This window comes from Poecilia formosa, unplaced genomic scaffold, assembly GCF_000485575.1.
Source record: "Poecilia formosa unplaced genomic scaffold, Poecilia_formosa-5.1.2 Scaffold2, whole genome shotgun sequence".
In the NCBI taxonomy this organism is placed as follows: Eukaryota; Metazoa; Chordata; class Actinopteri; order Cyprinodontiformes; family Poeciliidae; genus Poecilia; species Poecilia formosa.
This window is the reverse complement of record NW_006799941.1, coordinates 3,090,166-3,102,104: the sequence shown is the minus strand read 5'-3', so window position 1 is coordinate 3,102,104 and position 11,939 is coordinate 3,090,166. Positions and strand designations below refer to the sequence as shown.

Genomic DNA, 11,939 nt, shown 5'->3' with positions numbered 1-11,939 from the left:
TTTAGTGAAAAAAAAAGACCCAAACCAAATGTAGATAAAGAAGAAGGAAGTAAAAGTTTATTTTAGCGGGATATCAAAACAAACACAACATATGGCAGAATAAATCTTTTAAAGCCGAAACTGAAAATGAAAACGCTGAGTTAAGGAAAGCAGTAAAAGTGAAAAGTAACTTTAACATTCAGGTGTTTTTGTGTCCGCCATGATGAAGCACCGGCTTCCTGAGCTTGGATGACAAAAGAAGGAAGGAAGTTAAAGTGAGCATGAAAGAAGAAGTGTTGTGAGTGGATGAGGTCGAAGGTAAAGTGGCACTGCCGGGTGGGGTGATCGGGAGTGTGTGGAGGGAAGGGGGTGCGCCTCCCTCAACCCCGACCCCCAACCGCGCGCCCCCTCCCTCCCTTGAGCCAGGCAGCTGTTTGTCTGGCCCAGTTGGTGCTCAGTTCAAACCTCAGAGCACGCTCCACTACATCCCAATAGGAAAAATTTCCCCGAGCTACACCTCGCATTTGTTTTGTAATAGCCGACTGAAGAGATTCAGACTCGGCCTTTAGAAGCAGTCGTGCTTTAGATAAAGATTTCCTGTTGGTTTTCCACTTGCACACCCCGAGATTTGTCCTTCTCTGAAAAGCTGACACAGTCGCTGCCTGTTGTATCTTATTTCCTCCCTTGCAAACTGAGCTAAGAGCAAAAAAGTCTTTGTGGAAGAAACAACTGCGTAGAAAAAGAACCACATTCGAATTAAGATCTCTGCAAGGCTGAGATCCCTTGTAGGCCCATACGAGTTTATATGTATGTTTGTGCACACAAAAAAGAGGCGGGCCCTCAAAATGCAGAGTACGTCTCTGTGTAAGTCGCCTTGAAAGTGTCCCTCTTTAAGACCTGTTTAAAAGGGACGCCCCCTCTTTGTGTCCACTGTTCTCGCTGGCGTACGGAGGGCCTTTTGTCCCCCTCTTTCATGTGCTCTCACAATAGCGCTGGCCGTTTGAAACACAACAGTAGATGAACTGCGCTGACAGTGTATTAAACTCTGATGAATTGCCTGTGCGAGGCATAGATCAATGTCCTTCAACCCCAAGCACACAGCGAAGCCCGGGCCTTGTCTCGGCTAAATGGAACAGGTTGCTGGCTCTTTTCAGAAGGCGCCTGATTATATTCATGTTTTGTTGAAGCAGAAGCCTTTTTAAAATGTGTAAATCTTTGCCGGTCTAAAGACTCCCTATTTTCTTCCCCTTCCATTCAGAGAAGTGACATGGTAATGCTGCTCATTTTGCTGCCTTTCTACTTGAAAAACATTTGTTTTTTACTCCTAAAATATACCTTGCAACTAAACAAAAATATGCCTTGCAGTTATATCCTGGAAAACATCATCATTTACCAAAATGTCTTTTAGCTTTTCAAGCTTACTAGAGGGGTGTGATGCAGACTAATGGCCTGCCTCTGACCTTTCAGTGACTTCTTCCCTCTGAAGGAAGCTTAGAGCTGCCTGTTTACACAGATCACAACCACTTAAGAACAACAGATATAGGCCACTGAGTTCCCAAGAAGGGCTGCAGATCGTCAGCTAACAGCAGCAGCGCTACTGTTCTCACCAGATTAATCACAGGTGGCAGACACTAGCTAACACACACTATTTAAAAAAACAAAAAGCAAAAAAAGGACTCCAGCTAAAGAGAAACTGAAGCTTCTTTTTGAAATTATGTCTTTTTTAATCCAACTTGCAGGTGTGGTTTAGCAACAGACGGGCTCGGTGGCGCAAGCAGGCCGGCGCCAATCAGCTAGCAGCCTTCAACCACCTGCTTCCCGGCGGATTCCCGCCCACGGGGATGCCGACTTTACCCACCTACCAGCTGCCGGAGACCAGCTACCCCAGCACCACGCTATCACAGGGTAAATCTGACGCAGCCCAACATCCAAAACATACAGAATGCTCTGTCCGGTGGCTGTAACTCAATTTTGCTAAATATTGCATTAGTCCTATTTATTCGTGGTATGCCATCCATTTTTCATGTACATGTTAATAAAGTTGCATGAATCATGTGCTGCATATAAGAAGCATGCAGCAGCTTGTTATCTTTCTAATCACATCTTTGTCACAGTGAGAAAGAGACAAGCCTTACATTACAAGCAGGGGTCACACAGAAGCTTTACACTTTTTACTAAAAATGTGCTTTCTGAAGATGGTTCAGGGAACGCCTGGCAGAGGCTTTCATACCAACAGGATTTAATGTATTTTATTAGGATTTTATGTGATTTACCAACACAAATTAAATGGAAATGGCTTGTATTTGTGTAGCACTTTATTGGGCTCCAAAGCGCTTCACACTACGGTCAGTGATTCACGCACAAATTCACACACTGATGGTGGGAAGCTACATTATGGCTGCCCTGGAAAAAATGACGATTAGTACCACCAAATCTGCTGACCGCCACTAACAAACCACCAAAGTAGCAGATAATTGTGAAGAGGAAGGAAACAGATATGTCGTTTTTAAAATATTTTGCAAATAGAAAAATGAAATGTATTTTGATTTAGCCTTTGTGGGTTCTCTTCGTGGAATCATCTTTAGCTACAATTAAAACTGGAAGTTTTGTGTCTTGCTAAATAACAGCAGCTCAAATCAGTCAGACTGGATAGAGCGTCTCTAAGCAGCACTTTTAAAGTCTTGCCACAGTTTCTCAATTGTATTCATGTCTGGACTTTGACTAGGACTTCCTAGCATTTTATATAAACTGTTCCCATTGTAGCTCATCATTCTGGTCAGTGTCCTGCGTAGGCAGCATCAAAGAGGCTTATGTCCAGAGTTGTCCTGTGTTAAGCTCCATTCACCATATTGTTCCCCATCGCGTTTCAGGGTGGAGATAGTTTTTGTTTTGGTTCTACCTGACCAGATAACCTTCTTCTAGACGTTTGCCATGTGTCCTGCATGACTTGTGGCACACTTTAAGCATGACTTGTCAGAGTTTTGTTGTCAACAATCACTCTGTTTCAAATCCGCTCTACACTTCAATTGGAGCCTTTTGTCGTAAACATTCCTGTTGTTGCGGTGCAGAATGAAAATGTTGTGTTATGTTCTTTGTTTGTGTCAGAGGGCAGCAGCACATTGCACAGACCACAGCCTCTGCCGCCGTCTTCCATGCACCAGGGTGGTCTGAGCGCCGACAGCAGCTCCGCGTACGGCCTGTCGTCCAATCGACACAGCTTCTCCAGCTACTCCGATACGTTCATGAGTCCCTCCGCCTCCAGCAACCACATGAACCCTGTTGGCAACGGGCTCTCCCCACAGGTCAGACCCAGCAGCCCTATACGGCCTCGTGCCACGTCTTCTTCTCTCATAGGTGTTGATAACGTTCTTCATTCCACGGCTTTCCTCCTCCTCCTCCTCCTCCTCTCTCAGCTAAGGATATGTAATTGCGTTTTTTTTTTTTTTTTCCACTGAAATTAAGATTCAGAAACAGCATGTTCAGCGAAAATAACTGCCAGTGTGGGCTTTTATGTTCGCCTTTCCAAAGCCCTGGATTTATTTTAGCTACTCCAAATTGCTACATTTGTAAAACAATTGGATTAACATCAACAAATTAAAATTCATCTTGATAGCAACCAGAAGTGCTCAAGCTGCTCCAAACAGCGGTTTTCTACTTTCCTGGGACATCTAAATCCTGCACCGCGCAGAGAGAGCACATGCAGATGAAATAATTAGCTAAAGCTTATAAATGTGGACCCATAATCTTCTTCACGTAATTGTCTGCAGCTCGAAGACTCCAGTGCCTTGTGTGATTTTTATTTTTTTTATTTTTTTCGCTTGTGTCTTGTGCTGCATGATTTTCAGGCATCTTTATATGCAGAGTGCACCTAAATTTAACTCTGTCCACTTCTTGGACCTTAAAGTAAAGATTTAAGTGTGTTGTTTTCTGAAAAGGATTTGGTTGTTAACATCTTTTAGACACTTCCATTAATGAGCGTTTAAATGCGACTGTCTCTTGTAAGGGTTGAGCTTTAAGTAGCACAGAATGAAAAATGATTTGTATTGATGCAAATCGTGTGTACGGAGTGAATTATACACAATTACCCATCAATACTGGCCAGTCTTGCCCACCCTCACCAACAAGATGTGGTTAACAGGCAGAAAATAAGATTGAAATGGTGTGTAAAGAGTTGAAAATGAATTTCAATGCTGCATTTGTCCACAATTACCCCGTCGTTCACACATGTTTTATTGGGGAGTTGTTTTTTTTTCTCCTTCCTTCAAATATTTCTCAAAGCAGATTGGAAACATTCTTGGTATTACCCTCTTTCTTCAGAGAAGAAAGAATTAAGGATTTTGTGACAAAAAAGAGATTTTCTCTCCTGCTGGAGCGACGGAGGATAACATGGAGGCTCACAGCGTGTTTGATTGTTAATCGTGGCACAGGGGTTTTAACTGCTAATGCTCTCACTGCAAACCTGCAGAAAAACACCAGGAACACGGAGCCCTTTTTATTATTATTATTATTATTAATGGGTCTCTCTAATGCTGGCATGGGGTGCACTGTCGCTTTCCTCTCCCTCCCGTCAGAGCGGTTGAAGAATGTGTTGGGATATTAAACATTTCCTGTCACAGTGGGGATTAGGACGTGAGCATTTGGGCAGCTGTGGAGTGCGGATTTTCCGTTTTCAATTACTCAATCAGAAGTGATTGATAGAAACACCAACTGTCACGCACTTTATCTGTGTGTGTGTTTTTTTTTTTTTTTTTTCCTGGAAGTTTATTTAAATATCTCAAAGTTAAAGTGTTGATTTCCCCCCCACACACACATTTTCCTGCATGATGTTTGTGCTGCACTGAGGTGAAATGATTTGAATGCATCCAGATTGCTGTGTGGCATTCCTATCAGTGTCCCAGCGTGGAGGTGGATGCTCCCGCTGATAGAAAATCAGAGTTCGCTCACTGGTGCAGCTTCCTGCTGTGCTGGGCAGACCTCCTCTCTCCACAAAGCAAAACACTGAAAACCCAAACAATAAACCCAATAAAAAGGTTGACTGTATGCCCTTTTTTCCTCTTACATTTAACCTAATGCCAATCATAAAGCAGAAGTAGCTACATTTTTATTGTAAACCCTTTTATTTTTTCTCCTTTTGTGTATTGGGATAGGTGGGGGGGGGGGAGTGGAAATGAGAAACTGATATTGTAAGTTGCAGACGAAGTCTGTTTGCAGGAGATATGCTTGTGCATTGGTATGTGCAGGCCATTCCTTCAAGTGTCTGGCACTGATGGCCTTGCAGTTGCTGTAAAGATTGACAAAAATTCTGTGATTCGAAGTAAATGGGCTGCGGTCGCGAGGTGCCAAATCTGTAATGGAATCCTGCAGCGATCGGCAGTCCTGACAGGAGCCCGCGTCCATCCCAATTCCATGACCCTTCCCGACAGCACACATTTTTGCCCATTACAGGCGGTGGGAGAAAAGCTATCCACACTCCATACCGGCCACTGTCATTGTGGGGTATACAACATGTTTGGCTGGTTGAGGGCGGGGCGGGGGTCGCGGGCGGGGGTCGGAGCGGTGGTAGTATATTAAAGGATCGTGAGAGCAAAGCTGTGCCTGGCTGGGCGAAAGGTATGAAACCAGAAGTGTGTTTTGTTGTTGGTCTTGTTTCATTTAGCGGCTCAGCAGGTGTTGGGGAAAAGGAGAAAGCAGGGGCATGAAGGACGGGCATCCCTGTATTTTTCAGCCATGCTCAGCTGAACACAAAGGTCAGAGACTATGTGCCCTCTGTGATTGACACTATGAAGCTTTGATTTATTTACAAAAGAGAAAAAAAGAAGAAGCTGAAATTAAACAGGCTTTACTCCTTTTGCAAAAAAAACAATTGTCAAATTGTTGTTGCCTTAGCATCTAAAAATAAATTACTGCATGATAGGAACACATGATAAAAAAAGGAAAAAACCTTGAAACATACAGAGAAATTGGTGGGTGTTTGGAATCGAACGATTTTCATCTTTAATGGAGACAGACTTGTTTGAAACTGAAAATCAAGTATTTTATTCCAATCAGTAAACACACCTTTCCTCCACTTTACTGTCCTGTTGATGACAACAAACTTCAAACCAGGAAAAAGACTCAAATCCTTCTACGACGGAAATATTTTGTACAGAGACGTGCCAGGCTGCTTATAATCTTAAAAAGCCCGATACTTTCTGTGGCTGAAATGCTAGATTAGAAAACGTTGGCAATCTTTTGGAAATCTCACTGTCCAACTTTACAGAGAACACAAACAGTTTCCATATCGTGATGCTAACATGCTAATAATGCTAATCATGCTAAGCGCTAATACATGATGTAAAGGACCGTTTCAGATGTATCCTTTCATTGTCCTGTGAAGTTGTGGTGGTATTTGTATATTTTTAAGTGCGTAAAAAATTCATATGCAAAAACACTCAGTTACCTCACAACCAAAACTGCAAAGGTAGAAAGTGACCAGTAGACAACCTATAATTCACTTAAGTTGAGTTTTATTTCTACAGATCTCTCCCTCCCAGAATCTGGTGGATTTTTTTTTTTTTTTTGTAATGGTATTTTTAAGTGATGCAAGGAAAGAAAGCTTTGTACATTTTTTGAAAATATACGTTTAGTGTTACACCGAGCATTTTGTTGTTAAGATTATTAAGGCTTCAATTAATGCTGAAATCAGAACTGATAAAAATGTTCAGACACAACCGCTGGGTAGAAATTGGCCACAACATCTCTGATCTGTCCACCTGTAAAGAAAAACAACTGCAAGAAGAGCTGGTAGCATCACTCCAAGACATGTGTACAACATGCAGGAGCCACAAAAACCAGACGTCAGTGGCAGAATGAAAAGCTCATGCCATGGAAGGCTGTTCACGGCTATCCTCTCTCCCTGTAAAGAGGCATGATGGAGCAAGAGAGAAGCTGCTAACTCGATAGGTACGGTGGATATTCCGATAAAGGAAGTTCACAAAGTTTTATGAGAAACTTTTCTTTCCTGTTTTGCAGTTTTGTGAAACTGTTGTGTGTTTTGGAATGACAAGGATGTGTATGTGTGTGAGGAGGGCCTTTGGGCTGTGTGAGTGGGCCGGGCCTACACACACACACACACACACACATGCGCGCACACACGCACACACACGCACACACGTACACGGGATCAGAGGCAGAGCGGCTCTCACCCCTGCCTCCCTTTGATCTGTGTCCCCAGGCCTGCCTGCCCGCGCGGCGCTGCACCGTACCACGCACGCTGACACCATGCTCACCAGCGACTCCCCACAACTGTCTGAGCGAGATAAGCCAGGGGAGACTCCAAACTGTGCTGCAGCTCTTCCATTAGCTAGTGCAGGCGCTTCTTTTTAAAAATGGGATGAATTATTTTTAAGAAGCTAGCTCTGCTGTTGCCAAAAAAAAAAAATGGAGAGTGGGGGGGGTGAATGTACAGAACAATCCGGGGCTCTGGCTTCATTCCGCCTCCCTCCCTGACTTCTAACAAGACATCCTGCACCTGAATACCAATGAGAGGGGGAGATTCATGTAGTCCCCCACATTATTAAAACTTGGGCATTAAGCCTCTCACCGGGCACTGTGTCAGCTGGCAGCCTCCACTGACAACAAATCAAAGGGGATGAGCACATAGCCTGCATTCACAGCTCAGCCACTCGCGGAGCAAGTGGGGGAATACATACTGGTTAATTAGAACTCCCATTAAAACAAATACTGTTTCAATTTGGCAAGTATAAAAAAAGATGTAAGAGGCTTTAAAAAAAAACAGACCTGCTGTCGGCAGTTGCCAAGAAAATCCAGGGGCTGCAAATCATATCCACTGGCTATACTGTTTCTGAACAGATTATTAGTGTTTTTTAGCTGCCGTTTCGCAACACTTTCGAACTCTGGGGAAATATTTCCACCACATGTTCCTTTTTCATGAAGCGCGGCTCTGTTGCACGGTTGGTTCGCGTTTGCCCCTTGCAAGTTGTTGATTGATAATTTCGCTTCTCACCACTAAAGCTTTCATTGTGGTTCTTCTGTAGTAGCGCTGCTGCACCTGAGCCATTTGTTGCTCCACCTTTTGAGTCTCAGGAGCAGCCCGAGCGCTGCCATTTTCATGTTCATTCCAAAATATTTCTACTTGGCGCCTGGTGCATTCATAATCTATTTTTCTCACCTACCAACCTTGCTTCCCCTCCACTTGGCGTTCTGTCATCCAGCTATGCCTTCCTTGCCAATGGTGCGCCGCGTTCCCTCCTCTCCTCTCCCCGCCTTCCTCTCCTTGCTCTCCAGCTCTCTCCCCTGGAGAGGCAGCTCTTCTCCCCGCGCCCAGATGAAAGGCTACGGCGGACAATAAAAATGCTATTTAAATGCAAGGGTGTTTGTGTGCGGGTGAGAGATATTTCCCGCTGAAAGTGAGCTGCTGCATCCTGATAAATAGTAAATATAAGGGAATGTGATTTACATTTATCTTGCAGAGGCAGCCAATATGAATTTCAGTAAATCCTGGAAGATGGGGATTTAAGGAGGAAAATGACTGAGGCTGATTCACATGCGGTGTGTCCCACGCAGCTGAGATGCCTATGAGGTGGAGAGTGCCACTGCTTTTATTAAAGTAGAGACGCACACAGACGCCGATCGTATCTGGAAACACTTATTACACACAGGGATACACAGTGGAGATATCCAGCCCTTACACACTCTGCATAATAATAGTAAGAAGAGATGCACCGATCAGACTTCTCCTGGCCGATATCTGTTCCCATTTTTCTCTGAGGCCTGTCTTCCAATTTGAACCCATTCAGATTTTTTTCTTCTTCTAAGAATAACACATAAAAGAAAAACTGTCTTACATGTTCCTTAAAATAGCTCATAGTTTTGAATCCAACAGAAAATAAGGGAATTATGAGGTTATATAAAATTTATGTAGCAAAGCATTTGCCCCTGAACTTTCTCTGATTTAAAGAGAAATAAAAGTGAAATAAATTTTGCTGTTGAAGGCATTTAAGATGAAAAACGGAAATAGTTCTTAGTTTTGATGCATTTATTGAATAGTAAAAATAATCAGAGGTATATTTAAAGCTTTTGCCTTTCGTATTTCCAGCTTTTGATCGACTGTGATCTGCCATGTTTGATTTTAACTTATTTTAATTTGTCCTCTTTACAAACCGTCAACCATATTAAAAGAGAGAAATAAGATCCATTATCGTTTTGATGCAGCCTTGGAATGGAAAAAAAAAAAAAAAACTTTTCTAAATGCATCCACAGACCTTTTCTGGCTGCAAATTGTTTCCGGTTTTCTCTATTCAGCCGATTCCGATTTCACCGATTTCAGTTTGTTATTCTAAGCAATGTGATGCATTAAAGAAAAAAATGTTGCACGTTCTTTCTCAGCTATTGTAATTTGACTCGAAAATATTATTAAAATTAGTACCATATCTGGCTTCCTACATGCAAAGTGATGTTTATTAAATGACATAAAAAAAAATGCTTCAGTTTGTAAGTGGTTGGTCGATGATCTTGGTTTTGAAGCTTTTTATTAGTAAGAAAGAAAAAATGTACCGATCAGGGTTTTTCCTAGTCGATACCAATTTCTGGTTTACTTTAAAGTCAGACATTTCCATCCATTTTCATTCCTAAGGACCAAAATCACATAAAAGAGATTATATTTATACGACAAGTTCTTGGATATTGGCAGCATTTGAGTCCAACAGAAAATGAAGGAACTACAACATTATCATTTATTACCCCAAACATCTGCCGTAACTATTTTATAATGTTACAAACTCAAAAAAAAGCTATTTCTGGTAGACAGAAATTGGTGGGAGTTCTTACTATTGATATAAAAAATCTGATTTTCTTTTTCCTATTTCTAGTCGATTGACCTATGCATCTCTAATAACAACAATAATAACAATAATGATGATGATGATAATGGAGGGAAACTGTTGAGTGATTGGGCTCGGGGTGCAGGGGGGTTCTGGGGCAGCTGGGTAGGAACCTGCGCTGAACAGCCAACGTTTGGGATGTTGTCCGGCTGCATGCGGTTCCTGTTAGTTCCAGATGCCACTCTGACAGGTGCATAGCTGTGATTAATAGTCTCCGACTTCTTCTCTCAGCCATTCTGTCGCTTCTCCCCTTCTGTCTCTGTCCCTCACCGGTTCGTCTCTGCGCTTTCAGCGCAGGAATAAGAAATAAGAACTGAACAAGCCCAGGAGCGTCGTTGTTGACATTGAGCTTCATTTGAATTGTCTCTCTTCGTCTCCCCTTCCTGACAGTAAGATGAGAAAACATGGAGGTTGGAGGGTCCTCAGCTGGTTGTCTCATGCAGCAGCTTTCCCCTTTCAGTCTCCAGCTGAGAGCTATTTCACTATTTATTTACATGTAATTATGGCTATGAGGTGCAGATATTAACACTGTCAAGAACAATTTGACCTGACATTTTTCACTAGACCTGGCCCCTGCTGTTTTCAGCAAACAACCTCCTCTGCTCCTGCTCCTCCTCCCTCACTCCCTCAGTCTGCCTCGTCTTCCTGCTGGAGCTCCTCTCTCTCTCTCTCTCTCTTTCTCTCCTTCTCTCTTTGCGCGCACACACTGGCCCCGCTTCGCTGAAACCACTCTCCTGGAATCAGAAAATTTGCCGTTTAATTTAGAAAGAGGCGTCGGAGCGAGGTGCTGAAGAGTCGGAGTCTGCATGTGTGTGCAGAGAGAGGGAGAGGAGGAGGGAGGAGGGGCGTCTCTTGTTCCCAATGGCTGAATCCATCCCATAGTTACTCAAGCATATCACTAGCAGAGAATAGAGGATTGCTCCCCACACGTTCTCCAATTGCAGTCCAATAGACGGCATATTAACCTCTGGTTAGCGCGGGGCCGGGTTTATGGCTCAGACTGGGGGACGTTTAGGAGGGAGGGGGCGCCGTCCTGCAGCTCCAACAGCTGGGCTTTCTTCAACAATGAGGCGAACATGACCAAACGTGGACTCGAGCGGATTCAGCTTGATAGTAATTTGCAAAGAAGAGACGAGAGGAAGTGCGGACAGGCCTAACATAAATATGAATTATGTTTCATTTCCACTCATTTAGGCGTCTTTTGTGTTGCATAAACAGCTCAGATAGAAGAGACGGAGGCGCGGAGTGGATAACACGTTGTGAGGAGTGACAGCTTGTTTCAGTGCCCGCTAATCGTCCTCATCTGTGCCTGACTTGTCAATGCCCAGATTCTGTCACTGCCAATCAGCCACTTAATTGAACACAATTAGCACCCTCTCCCCTCCGGTCTCTACCCCTCTACCCCCCATATGCAATACATTCTTCAAAGCCCTATTTCTCTCCCTCCAGCACCACATCCTCCACCCTTCCTCCCGCTCTACCTCTTCGTCCTGCGCTGCAGCCGTTTGAGGACACTTTTCAGTTTTTATTAATGTGCCGCGGCCAATTAACGCAGTGGCACGCAGGCCGGGTCCCGTCATCTGCTGCCTGCCACCGGCCCGGCTATCTGCTGCGGCCCCCTTTAGCCGCCCCCTCACACCACCTCCAGCCGTGACCAAAACGCTTTAATTCAATTTATGCAATCACTGTTATTTTTAAATAGTCATTTTGTCTGCTCAGATGAGGGGCCTTACTGCCCGCTGGGCCGGCCCTCTCATGTGAGGGATGAGGTGGGGGAAGGGCGGTGAGCTGCTGCCAGAGACTTACTTACTTTTAGGGAAAAACATAAGTAAGGAACTGAAGATTTTTGATAAAGTTGATGTCTGTTGGTCCTGGAGGCTGGGAGAGGCCCAAGACCAAAACACACTTCTCCTCTATACTGTAGAGTGGTTTATCTTGACCTCAACAACTTCATTTCTTACCATCTTCTTCCTCTGCCTGCTTTCTGTCTGCTGCAATTAAATACCCCTAATGCCAGAAAACAAATCTTAAAAAAAACAACTGTTTCCAAATTGTCAAGCAGTTTTTATGCAAAAATTT

The 11,939-nt window shown here is 43.6% G+C and overlaps 1 protein-coding gene across 2 annotated transcripts in view; it reads left to right on the top strand.

Annotated features, from left to right (window-relative positions):
• LOC103136430 (paired box protein Pax-7) overlaps positions 1 to 11,939 on the top strand; it is a 57,519-nt gene that overhangs the window by 34,725 nt on the left and 10,855 nt on the right. For both annotated transcript variants that reach the window (XM_007549690.2, XM_007549681.2), the window contains exons 6-7: positions 1,719 to 1,884; positions 3,085 to 3,281. In XM_007549690.2, coding sequence (XP_007549752.1) covers positions 1,719 to 1,884; positions 3,085 to 3,281 — 363 coding nt within the window. The remainder of the gene's footprint in view (positions 1 to 1,718; positions 1,885 to 3,084; positions 3,282 to 11,939) is intronic.